The following is a 12,561-nucleotide window of genomic DNA, read 5'->3' as shown; positions in this document are numbered from 1 at the left end:
GCCTGGCTCTTCCACTGTAAAGTGGAGAGATGAGATGATCACCCATGATCCATCAGGTTGCATTTAAATTTCTGTCCCCCACTCAGCTCTTCTCCTCATCTGCCTAGTTCTACTGCCTATGCTTTGCACAGACAGTGAATGGTCAAGGACAGACATTAACTTCCCTCCACTTCCATATTTAAGATGGGCTCAATGGGACTGGTCTTCCATGTAAGAACAACACAAGTATCAAAGTACTGCTATTACTCTTTAGAAATGTATTCAGCCATTTCTAAATCAAGCCAGGTGGTCCTATCCATACCTATCTGAGGTGCAACTTCTGTTTATAAAGGCCAATGAATCACATTAAGGGGCTTCCATCAAATCTGTGATCCTCCTGCTTTAAAAAAAAAAAAATAATGTGTTTTGCCCTGAAGAAAATATAAGCTATGGAGAAAAAAATTAACTCGTGATACCTAAAGTTTCTCACCATCCTCTCCTTCCCTGGAGAGTTAACAAAAGAATGAGCCATGCAGAGGACTGCAAATAAAGCAACACATCATCAGGGGAGGCCACCACCGGACCATCACTGCACTGCCTGTCACCAGAGTTCAAAAGCAAAAAGGAGAAAAGCTTGCCTTTCCTCACTGTTAGAGGAGGAAATGAAAAGGCCCCGAAGATCTGGAGAGCTGACCTTGTGCCAGCTGTGGTCCTGAGGAGGGAGGGAGCGTGCTCCATGAGTCTTGGCAAAAAGGAGACTTTCATCCCAGAGCAAAGCCCCAGCCCAGCAGTAGCACGGTGAGGTGAAGAAAATTCAGTCCACACTACCTCTTAATAGAACCCTTCCTCTGATCTGTATAATAAAAAGAACTTAAGTTGCAACACTTTTCAATTGCCTTGTTACTAATTCTGATTCCACCTCCAGTAAGAGGGGCATGTTATTTCTAAGGCCCTCTTAACACACACAAGAAAATGGCCCAAATTCCTAAGGGACTTGACAAATATCTATTTCTGAGATGTCATCAGACTCCAAAGCTCTAATGTTCTTAAGAAGTAAAACGGGAGTTACAGTATCTAAAAGTGATGCTTGAGGAATGGGCTAATAACTAACTAGGACCCCTGAGAACGGGATGGAAATTATTGATAATAGTGAATAGTGAGTTAGTGAATACTAACTCTGTGCCAAAGCCTGATTTAAGAACTGTACACATATATCATGTCATTTACATCCACCACCGCACCCTACACCACTTTAAAGATGAAGAACCTGAGGCTTGGAGAGGTTAAGTAACTTGCTGAAAACAACCGGTAGTTAGTGGCACAGTTAAAATGAAACCTAAGCAGTTTAAAACTCAGCTCTTAATCACTAAACTAAATGACTGAAATAAGAATTAATAGAATAGCTTCAATAATAAAACGATTTAAAACAGAGCTATCTAATATGATGAATTTCTGTTTTGATAAAAAATATTTTCTGTAAACTTACCAAATCAACGTTTTCAATAAGATACTACCATAAACTGGAAAAGGGGGTAGATACTTCAGAAACATGTGCGAGAGAATGCTTACGACGGCATCATTTTGAAAAAGCAAAAGCCCAATGATAATGAAGACAAGGCAGTGGCATTTGGAGGCTGAAAGCAATTTGATTTATTTAACTTTGAAGAACAAAAGCTTATTCTTCTAAGAAGAAATCAAAACACATTTTCTGTGGAAAAAAGAAACCATTTTAACTGCATTGCCAAAATAAATTAGGCAGAGTGCAAGTCAGATCTAGCTACAAAAAAGAACTCAGGCAAAGGAAACAGGGGGGAAATAATAAAGGGGGGAAGAAATGCCAAACAGCAGATTTTGTTTTTTAAAAAGAGAAGGAGAAAGAGAGAGAAATCCTAAGTCTAGCTGGTGGTATCAGCCACTGAATTTTTTTTTTTAAGAAGGAAACCTAACCAATGAGTAGGTATGCATTTGCATTTGAATATTTGAATCAGTTCTACATTAAAACAAGGCATTCCAGTAAAACAGCTTGGCCAAAAATCCAAATTTAAACAAAAATATTTTTCAGGAAAAAAACACAACTCTAAAAACTGTATTAGACAGTACAGAAGGTACATAACACTCCTGTCTTATTGTATTAGTTACATCCCAGTGCAGATCTTCTGATTCAGCTCAGAACCAGAGATCTTCTGAGCCTAGAAGGAAAAACCTCAGGATCTCTCTTGTTGGAAAATCAAGTCATATTAAATCGCCCAAACATACTCTTTTGGAGGATGAGAAATATTAAGAAACCAAGCAAGAAAAATTTTCACAAGTACATACATATTTTTGAGTGTCAATGAATAGTCCCTTCCCTCCTTTCTCAGAGTCCATTCTCTGTGGGGCTCATCAGACATCGTCACTCAGCAGGTCCCAACCTCAGCAGGCTCTAACCACAGGACCTGTTTTTCCTCGGACCCGGCTGAGTGGTGAAGTCTGGGACTCCAGGAGCCAGACTGCCTGGGTTGGACTCTAAACTCTACCACGTTCTTGCTGGTAACTCTAAACAAGTTGCTTCAACTCCCTCTGCTTAAACTGGCACCTACTTATTGCTGTTGTGAGGATTAAATCAGTTAATACATGGAATATGCCTTCTAAGGCATGCCCGGTACCATAGTAGATACTCAATACGCAGCACGTATTATAATTAAGTTAGTCCATCGGCATTCGTGACATTATTCTCTCTACTTTTGGGTCTGTTTGAAATTTTCCATAATAAAAATTATTTTTTTTAATTCCAAAATTAATTACAATTATGTTGAAGGCTCGGAAAACACATTCCCTTTCTAAGGTCACTCATGTGCTCGTTGCACCTTTGGACGGCACAGCACCACTGAGAGCCAATGACATGCCAGATGCTCTCTTGGCACTCACTTTCAATCGATGAATTTAATATCCTATTTCACGTTCAAGAAAACCTGGAGTAAGGGCAGTTAAGGACAATTTCCAAGCGGCGAAGCTAGGATGAGAGCCCAGGTCTTCTAATCAAATCCAACGCTCTTTCACAAAATCATGGTAAGAAGATTGTGTGCTTTGCAGAGAGGATCAAATTGTAAACCAGTCAGATGTGGTCAGGATTTTCAGATGACTGGATCAAATCCAGATACGGACAGAATTTGGACCAAGAAAAATAGCTGAGCAATCCTAATTCTATTTTTTTTTTTTATAAATAAGCTTTCTTGTGTGTGTACATGGCACTACAGTTACTCTTTTATTTATTTATTTATTTATTTATGGCTGTGTTGGGTCTTCATTTCTGTGCGAGGGCTTTCTCTAGTTGTGGCAAGTGGGGGCCACTCTTCATCGCGGTGCGCGGGCCTCTCCCTGTCGCGGCCTCTCTTGTTGCGGGGCACAGGCTCCAGACGCGCAGGCTCAGTAGTTGTGGCTCACGGGCCTAGTTGCTCCGCGGCATGTGGGATCTTCCCAGACCAGGGCTCGAACCTGTGACCCCTGCATTGGCAGGCAGATTCTCAACCACTGCGCCACCAGGGAAGCCCTCCAATCCTAATTCTTTTAACCTTCCCAGATCTTGAGTGCCTCCCTCCGAGCAGTAGTGGCCAAAACCTGCCACGGCACTTTAGCAAGGCTGGAATCTGGCTGAGCCTAACCCGGGATCACCTTGCGCTTCCTGCCCGAGGGCAAGCAGTGTATTCTTACCCACGGGCTGCTCCGTCTCTCAACACACTGCCAGGTTGATGACTCATATGCAGAACTGTCATTACAACTCATGCTTTCTCTTTCTTTGCAGCTAAACTGGCTGGGCCTTCCTCACCTTAGACTTGAATAGCCACATACTTCTCGTCCCAGAAGGCAAGTCCTCGTGACTTCAATCAGAATGTTTCTCTAATTTACCAAAGTCACTCAGGATTCCAATTCTAACATCTAAGGTACCGTCTACTCTGTTGGTAACACTTTCTGCAATGATGGAAATTTTCTGTATCTGCACTGTCCCGTGCAGATACAGTATCTGGCAGACCCTAGTCATCTATGGCTACTGAATACTTGAAATGTGACTAGTGCAATTGCAGAATGAAACTTTTAATTTTAATTAATTTAGATTTAAGTAGCCACAGGTGACTAGTGGCTACCATCTTAGACCACCAGGTTCCAGATCATTGGTGGAAATGTTCCTCATTCATGGATCTAGGGCTGCCCCTTCATGAGCACCCCAGGATGGCAGAAGAGTGCAGCTGGTCTTACAGTCACAGACCTCAGTTCAAATCAGCTCCTCTTGCCAGTTATGTGATCCATAACATGTAACTTACCCTTTCCGTGCACTGGTTTCCTCATCTATAAAGCTGGGCTAATAGTATCCATCCCACTGGGAGATGTTTACAATGGTGACATGTGAGATACATCTCAGTACAACACCCAGAAGACTAGAATACTGAATTGACATTAGCTGCTTTTATGATCTTCATCCTCCTCTTCCTTTTCCTAAATTCCTCTTCGTTCCCTTCCCAAGGCACCAGTAACTGGCTGAGAAGCCAAAGACAGACTTTTCTGCTCCATGTCTCTTCTTTAAAGAAAGCCTCTGTTGGGCTCCTCAACTTAGGGGAAGGGGCCAGATCTTCCCAAGGGCGAAATGGCAAGAACCAGTGCTGGAAAGCTATCAGAGCCCCTACGTCTTACAGAATTCAGGCGCACAACTCTTCCAGATGACTTCTGGATCATCCTCAACCCCTCTGAGCCCGGGCAGGTTATCAGAAGCTTCACTCAAAAGCCCCTTCTCCGCCAAACTGGCCACTTAAAATAATCAGTAGCACTGACTGGGCATTTCCTATCCACCAGGCCCTGGGCTTCCCATGTTATTTCCCTGATATCTCATTGCCATCCTTCAAGGCAGGCAGCATCATTTTTATTTCCCAGTGAAGAAAGTGAGGCATAAAAAAGCGCAAGCACCTTGTCCAGGTCCCAGGGCTAGTGAGTGGGAAACGGGGACTTGAACCAGGCAGCCTGACTCCAAGGCTCAGGTTCGACCTTGCTGTTTCCCTGTACCTTCTAGGACCTGGCTAGTCCCCTCCCCCTTTCCCCGCCTCCCCCTCCCTTTGGAAGTGGAACCTCTTCTGCCTTAACATTCAGGCTCTGACAGTTCCATTGGAGACTTTGGAGCTGGTCACTCCTGAGTCCTCACACGCAGCCTTTTACATATAATAAGTAACATGAAAGGGATGAATGGGACTCAAGCCAGAACAGAAAGCAAAGAAGATGAAGGCTAAGCCAATATCAAATTATCACAGGCTTTTTTTTTTTTTTAAGTAATATCTCCCAAAGTTAAAACTGCCAAACCAAGAAGCATTCACGTTTGCTTTTAAATTGCTTCAAAATATTTGGTGGAAAGAGTAATACTTCTACTGGGGGTATTTTAGAACTGTGACACATCAAAGAAAACTGGTTTCCAACTCAAAGGAAAAAAGCGTTGCTTTGCTTGCTCAAGCCTTTTTCAAATCACAGTTTACCTAGAAATGATGACAAGATTATATTTCATTTGGCCTGCGTGGTTGTTTAAAGGATTTTTACCAAGCCGCCAAAATTTAAAAACCTGTTGATTTCACCTGTAAAAAAGTCTAGATTTCCACCTTTTTTTTGCCTAAGATCTAGCCACACTAAGTGCTTCCTGCCTTGTGGTAATGCAAACCCTAACAGATGGGTTATGTGATTTCTAGTTTGCTCCAGTCCCCACCACTCCACAGTGCCTCCTAAGTAATCCTCCCCATTCATTATCATGCAGGCCAGGTCCCTGGAGGCACCTGTGTTGATGGGCTCTTCACAAAAAGCTCTGGGCAGACAAGTGATGGTGTTCCCTCCCCTACAGCCTTACCAGCTCCAGGAAAGCACTTCTCATTTCCCTGCCAAGTCACTCCCGTATTACCACAGACCCCAGGGAGGCTCTGGGCACCTTCTCCCTGCCATGTACCACCCACCCCCAATGTCGCCGCAACTTCAACTTACCTGCTACTCTGTGCCACTTCGCTCTCTCTTCACGGGTGTCATGGGCACCTCCCCGTTGACGCTGTCGGTCCCACTAACTGACATTAAACTTCTCCGCTCCTTCTGATTTGATTTGTGTTCCACTTTCGTAACTCTAAACCTGAGCGGGGGAAAGAGGAGATGCGACGGGTTTTGCTTTTCCACTGAACGAGAATCGTGAATGAACTAAAAATCATCCACCTGGAGGATCCCAAACAAACTCAGCCAAAAGTTAGGACGGCAATGAAAATCACCATATTCACATATACACATAACTATATATAAAATAGATAACCAACAAGAACCTACTATATAGCACAGGGAACTGTACTCAATATTTTGTAACAACCTATAAGGGAAAAGAATCTGAAAAAGAATATATATATATTAATATATACATATTATATTAATATATATATAGCTGAATCACTGTGCTGTACACCTGAAATTAACACGACATTGTAAATCAACGATACTTCAATAAAAAAATTTTTTAAAAAGAAAAGAAAATCACCATATTCAACAGGAGGAACCGTCCTACACAGCAAGGCCCCTGTCCCCTGCCAAACCTCCCAGCTGATGTTCACTCAACACATCACAGACTCTGCGGCACAGTTTACAGAGCATGGGAAATGCACTAAGAAACACGGGTACTCAAATATGAAACAGCCTCAGAGCTGTGGTTTCTAACAAGGACCTGGGCTTAAACATCAGCTGTTTTAACAACAGAAGGCTGGATAAAAGCCCGACTAGTTTGCAAATCTGATGTTCACTAGGGAACTGTCTTCTCAAATTTCACCCAGCAGAGGGTCTGTCTCTATAAACAGGGCCCCAAACACACATTTATCAGCATCAGTCGGTGGCAGAGTTTTTGTGTCTGCTTGGGTTTTGTCTGGGTTTTTTTGTTTTTGTTTTTGAAGCAAATTTGGGTTTTCATTAAGGGTTAAGGAATTTAAGAAAGAGATTTTCCTTAAGAATTAAGAGAAAAGTTAAAGAAATGTACTCAGTTGGACTGCTTTTCTCGTCCATCACCATCAAAACCCTAAAATCTTTCACAGTAGTTTCTCTCTAGTCTTGGTCTTCATTTCCCTCAAAACCACCTAAAATAAATCCTCCTTCTTTGTCCAAAATGAGGTCACCCACCAGAAGGAGGAAGGAGACTCTGAAGGAGTGAACGGAGGATCAGGAAAAAGTTGTCACCACAAACCTATTCGGTCAAACTTTAAGACTCTCTTTAAGCAACACTTGCTGAAAAGCAGCCTGTAATCACTCAGCAGTCATAGTATTTATTCTATCTCCAAGATGGAGAGTTGGATTGGGGGCATTTAAAAAAGCCATGTTGAATCTGAGTTGAAAGTTTCAGCAGATTTTTTTTAAAGCAAACAAAATACACTTTGTCCAAACAAGTTACAGGTTCTCACCGCATTCCACATTCATAAGTTCCCATGACTCTGCTCTGAATAAAACAGTGTGGTCATGAGTTGCACTGTTTTGTTGTGAGTGGCAAAGAGCCAAGGAGTCTTCTCCTTGTTGCTTGTGCAACACATGATGAAACTCAATGGAATTCAAATCACAGTAATAATAATAGCCAACAATTCTTGAGTATATAATAAGCACCAAAAACTGGTCTAAGACCTTTACCTGAGTCACCTTATTTAGTCTTCACAGCAACCCGATAAGGTGAGTGCTACTGTCATCCCCATTTTATAGAGGGGAAAACTGAGGCACAGAGAGAAGTAACAGTTTGTAAGTACTGGTGTCAGGAGTCAAATGAGGGTGATTCAGTGAGTCCAGGCTACTCTTCCCAGAGTTTGTCAGTAAGGAGAGAAGGATCATGTAGGCAACACTGTCAGCTTTTGCTCAGGGCTTCCCCAGTCTGGTGCCAGCAGGCATGCTCTCGACCATTACTCTCTACTGCCTTTGCACATGCAGCATTAGCCTTGCAGTTCCTGCAGGAGGCTCAAAATCAACCAAAAATGCTCTGCATACAGTATCGTCAAATTGTTCATCACTTGAACTGCAAGATCTCCACATCACATATGGGTCACAGGTAAATGGAACTTTAGGACTGGGAAAGGAGGAGGTGAACTAAAAGCAAGCAGTCCCAGGGGTCCACGTGGATCTTACACGGCAGAGGCTGGAGAGCAGTGGACCAGGCTGCATCTCTTCCCTTCTTCCTGGCCGACATTTCCTACCTCCCTGGCCAACATTTCCTACCTCCCTGGCCATTAGGTGTGGCCGAGTGATCGAGTTCCAGCCAGAGGAACGTGAGCAAGAGTGAAATGTGCCACTTCAGGCCCATCTCCTGAAAAACCTCTTGTGAACAATCCTCTGCGTACTTTCTCCTGCTAGCAAATCCAGCAGAGGCACAAGATGGAAAGGACCCAGGGCTCTGGGTGACTGCTTGAAGGGCCACCACTGATCTTTCGATTTCCACAAGTGAAATACAAACTTCCATTCTTTAACGGTTGAGATTTGGGCTTTATCTATTAGAGCAAGTGTGATGGTTAATTTTATGTGTCGACTTGACCAGGCTAAGGGCTGCCCAGAGAGTTGGTAAAACATTATTTCTGGGTGTGTCTGTGAGGACGTTTGCAGAAGAGATTAGCATTTGAATTGGTAGATTGAGTAAAGATCACCCTCACCAATGAGAAGAGGCATCATGCAGTCCCTTGAGGGCCTGAACAGAACAAAAAGGCAAAGGAAGACTGAATTTGCTCTTTTTACTTGAGCTGACACATCCCTCTTCTTTTGCCATAAGACATGAGCATTCCTGGTTTCTAGGCCTTCGGACTGGGACCAGGACTAATACCATCGGCTTCCCTGGTTCTCAGGCCTTTGGACTTGGACTGAATTACCACCAGCTTTCCTGTCTTCTTGGCCTCCATAATCCTGTGAGCTAATTCCCATAATAAATCTACTCTTACAGGTGCGTCTGTGTGTATATATATCTTATTGAGTCTGCTTCTCTGTAGAACCCTAATACAGCAAGTAATTAATTTGTTACCTTAATTAATACAAGTCACACCTGATCTTGCAATAGCCACCTCTTAGAATTCTTCTGCTGTTGGAAAAATGCAGGACTCAGACCAGAAAACATCAAAGAAGCCCAGACATAGGACCTGAGCCAGGCTCAGGAGAACACACTGTACACTTAACGGGTGTACAAATCCACACAGCACAGCAATCACGTTACACAAACCCAAAGCACCCCCAGGACTCACCTGCCCACAGAGAGGACAGTAACTTCTCCTTGGCGCCTTGAGCGGCCCTCTTTGGCCTTGTTGGTGGGTTTTATGAAGTGCCACCGCTTGTGCCTACATCGATGACACACGTCCCGCTCGACAGCACCACCCACTGTGTGCAGATGGTGGCCGCAGATGTGCTTCCCTGGGGTGCCACCTGGCGACAAGGGCCCGGGGCTCACAGGCGGGCTCCCAGGACTGCTAGGGGACCCTGGGCTAAGGTGGGAAAAAAAAAAAGAAGGAAAAGGTCGAACTGGTTATTAAAAGAAATACCAGCTAAGGCATTCTCTCCCCCTGCAATATAAGAAGCAGGTTTCAATCAAAAGAAAAAAAATGCCTCTTCCAGTTATACAAATGGGCTTTGTGAACTGATCTCAGGCAGCAGGTACTCAGCTCTTATGACTATACAATGACAGTTCGTTTTAAACAGTAACAATGTGATTTATCACTTCTAGCATGGGATTAACTGGCCGGAAATAAACCACTGCTTCTAATGATGATGCACTGTGTGTCTTTCAAGTATTAGGTCTCTTTCCAAATGGCCGATCTCCCTTTTCATGCAATCTAATTTCAAGTAAACTAATTTCTCACACATACCCAAGTTCCTCCTAGATCTCCAAGCAAAGAGATGCCCAGAATATATGTGCCCTGGAGGAGAGAAAAACTTAAATTCCAATCAAATTGGAATGACTTAAGATAGAATATTTGATCCGATCTGACTATTGTGTCAAAGGAAGAAAGCTTTTAGGTCAAGACATCAAAAGTGATGCTCAAGACAGATGTTGATCATAGTAATAATAAAAATAGCTAACACTTAGCAGTCTATGCACTTGATATATATTAATTCCATTGATCTTTACAAAACCTTGAGGTAGGTATTATTAGTTTCCTCATTTTAAAAACAAGGACACTGAGCCTCAGAGCAGATAAGTAACTTACCCAAGGTCACACAGCTAGTAAGTGACAGCTGAGATCCAAATCTAGAAAGACTAAATCTAGAAACCATGATCTTAACCATCATACTACAGTGCTTCAGAAACAGGGGAGCTCACTCTGATAACCTGGAAGAAACCCAGCCCTACCATCCAAAATATAAAAAGCAGAAGTATATAGGTCAGCTGCTGGCTGCTTTCAAAAGGCACGTGTCAAGGCTCTGGTCCACTAGGAAAGGAGGAAATAAGACAGGACAGGGCCAGCCCAACCAGGAATCAGGCCTCTGACCTGGTGTAGGTGGGGTGGGCAGGGCAGCACATAACAGCAGAGCCTGACTCCTGAGACTGGGCTGAGAGCCCCAAAGGCATATAGAAGTCTCATGACAGCATAAGCCAGCCTTTATGCTGCTGATAACCAGCCCACTCGCCCACTTCAAAAGTAGACAAAAAAGTGCCTGATTGAAGAGATAGTCTCAAACACCACAGAGAGCCAAAAGTTTCCTGGTGTTCGTTAGGAATGCTCTTTAGCTTGTTAAAATAAAAACACACAACCGCAGCTTTCTGAGGTAAACCAATGTTCACACCACATATTAGGAGGTTGAATTTGAAAGTTTAACAACATTCAACAAACGTTTATCTAGTACTCGCTGTGCACAAAACCCAATGACAGGGATCACAGGCTGCCCTAAGATAACTGAGGCAAAGATTCGATGAGGTGACATGGTCCTAACACAAGGAGTCTGTGGTCAGGGCTGGAGTGTGGCGGAAACCACAGCTCGTACGTCTCTATAAACTACACCACCAGAGCTCCTTTCACTGGCCTTCCGGCACTAAGTCACCTCGCTGAAATGCAGATCTAACGTGGCCAGTTTGACAAACATGTATGAAATAGCTAAGATGCGCTGGGTGTACCACCCACAGAGTAAGCAGGAAAAGGTCCAGACTCCTTGCCATGTCACTCAAACCCCACTTGTCTTCCTGGCCCTTCTTGCTTCTGTCCATAGCATGTACTCGGGCCACACCGGACCGAACCTTACCGGAGGCATCCCACACTTTCACTCTCCCGGGCCTTTTGTCCTGGACTTTCTCTGCCTACAAGCAGCCCCTGCTTCTTGTCTCCACTCCCCACTAGACTTCGTCCTCCATGGCAAGGATCTGTGAAGGTCCGGCTCCAGCATCATGCCCAGCACACAGCAGGCACTCAATAAATGCTCCAAGAAGCATGAAAAATTACATAGAAATACAATTACCTGTAATTAATTAGGAAGGACTATGATACTCAACCACTGTAACCTAAAACTGGTAATACAAAAACAGAACTTAGCAGGTGCCCCCAAACCAGCCTGGTTTTTCGTTTAATCATCATTGTTCACAGAGGTCTTTCGATGCCCGAGGTATTCGGTATTCCTCATAATATTCCAATTAAGTTGGTACAGTGGTTATCTCCAGTTTATAGATGATGGAACTTGAGCTCAGGGTGGTCGGTTAGCTTGCCCGAGAAGAGGGGATCCAGAAGTGGTGGAGGTAAGACTCACCCAGGTCCCCAGTTCCAGGGCTACTCCTTCCTCTCATCCTTGTTCTCTAACGCAGCTGCTCTCAACCAGGGGCGACTTCGCCCCCAGGGTACACTGACAATGTGTGGAGGCGTTTGTTCTGGGATGTCACACAGCAGGAGAAAGGGACAATGGCATCCAGTAAGTGGAGGCCAGGAATGCTGTTAAATGTCCTACAATGCACAGGACAGTTCCTCACAGCAAAGAATTCCCTGGCCCAAATGTCAATAGTGCCAAAGTACAGAAACCTGCTCTAGTGGATAACTGAAAACGAAAGCCCCATAAAATCAGGGGAAAAGCACTCACCTTTCAGGGTCACCCAGGTTGTTATCTGCTACCATTGCCTTTAAAACATCAGCATTTGCTAAGGAAAAAAAAAAGAGGTCAAGAATTAAAATGGGGGACTTCCCTGGTTGCGCAGTGCTTAAGAATCTGCCTGCCAATGCAGGGGACACGGGTTCGAGCCCTGGTCCGGGAAGATCCCACATGCCGCGGAGCAACTAAGCCCATGCGCCACAACTACTGAGCCTGTGCTCTAGAGCCCGCGAGCCACAACTACTGAAGTCCACGCACCTAGAGCCCGTGCTCTGCAATAAGAGAAGCCACCTCAATGAGAAGCCCACGCACCGCAACAAAGAGTAGCCCCTGCTCACCGCAAGTAGAGAAAGCCCGCTTGCAGCAACGAAGACCCAACACGGCCAAAAACTAATTAATTAATTAATTAATTAAAAGAATTAAAATGAAATCAATCAGATGAGTGATCATAGAATTATCATATCAGAAAAACTGTTGGAAAAACACCTAATTGAGTTCCTTCAGTTCACAAATGAGGCCCTGGGGCCCTGGAGA

General features: G+C 44.0%; 1 protein-coding gene across 1 annotated transcript in view; it reads right to left on the bottom strand.

The window, feature by feature from the left end:
- Positions 1-12,561, bottom strand: part of RELL1 (RELT like 1) — a 61,174-nt gene that overhangs the window by 8,287 nt on the left and 40,326 nt on the right. The window contains exons 4-6 of the mRNA XM_059923214.1: positions 12,019-12,076; positions 9,207-9,443; positions 5,965-6,103 (exon numbers count right to left, since the gene is read on the bottom strand). Of these exons, the coding sequence (XP_059779197.1) occupies positions 5,968-6,103; positions 9,207-9,443; positions 12,019-12,076 (431 nt within the window). The 3' untranslated portion in view covers positions 5,965-5,967. The remainder of the gene's footprint in view (positions 1-5,964; positions 6,104-9,206; positions 9,444-12,018; positions 12,077-12,561) is intronic.

This window comes from Balaenoptera ricei, chromosome 5 (genome assembly GCF_028023285.1).
Source record: "Balaenoptera ricei isolate mBalRic1 chromosome 5, mBalRic1.hap2, whole genome shotgun sequence".
Classification (NCBI taxonomy): Eukaryota; Metazoa; Chordata; class Mammalia; order Artiodactyla; family Balaenopteridae; genus Balaenoptera; species Balaenoptera ricei.
This window is presented reverse-complemented; position numbering and strand designations above follow the sequence as displayed.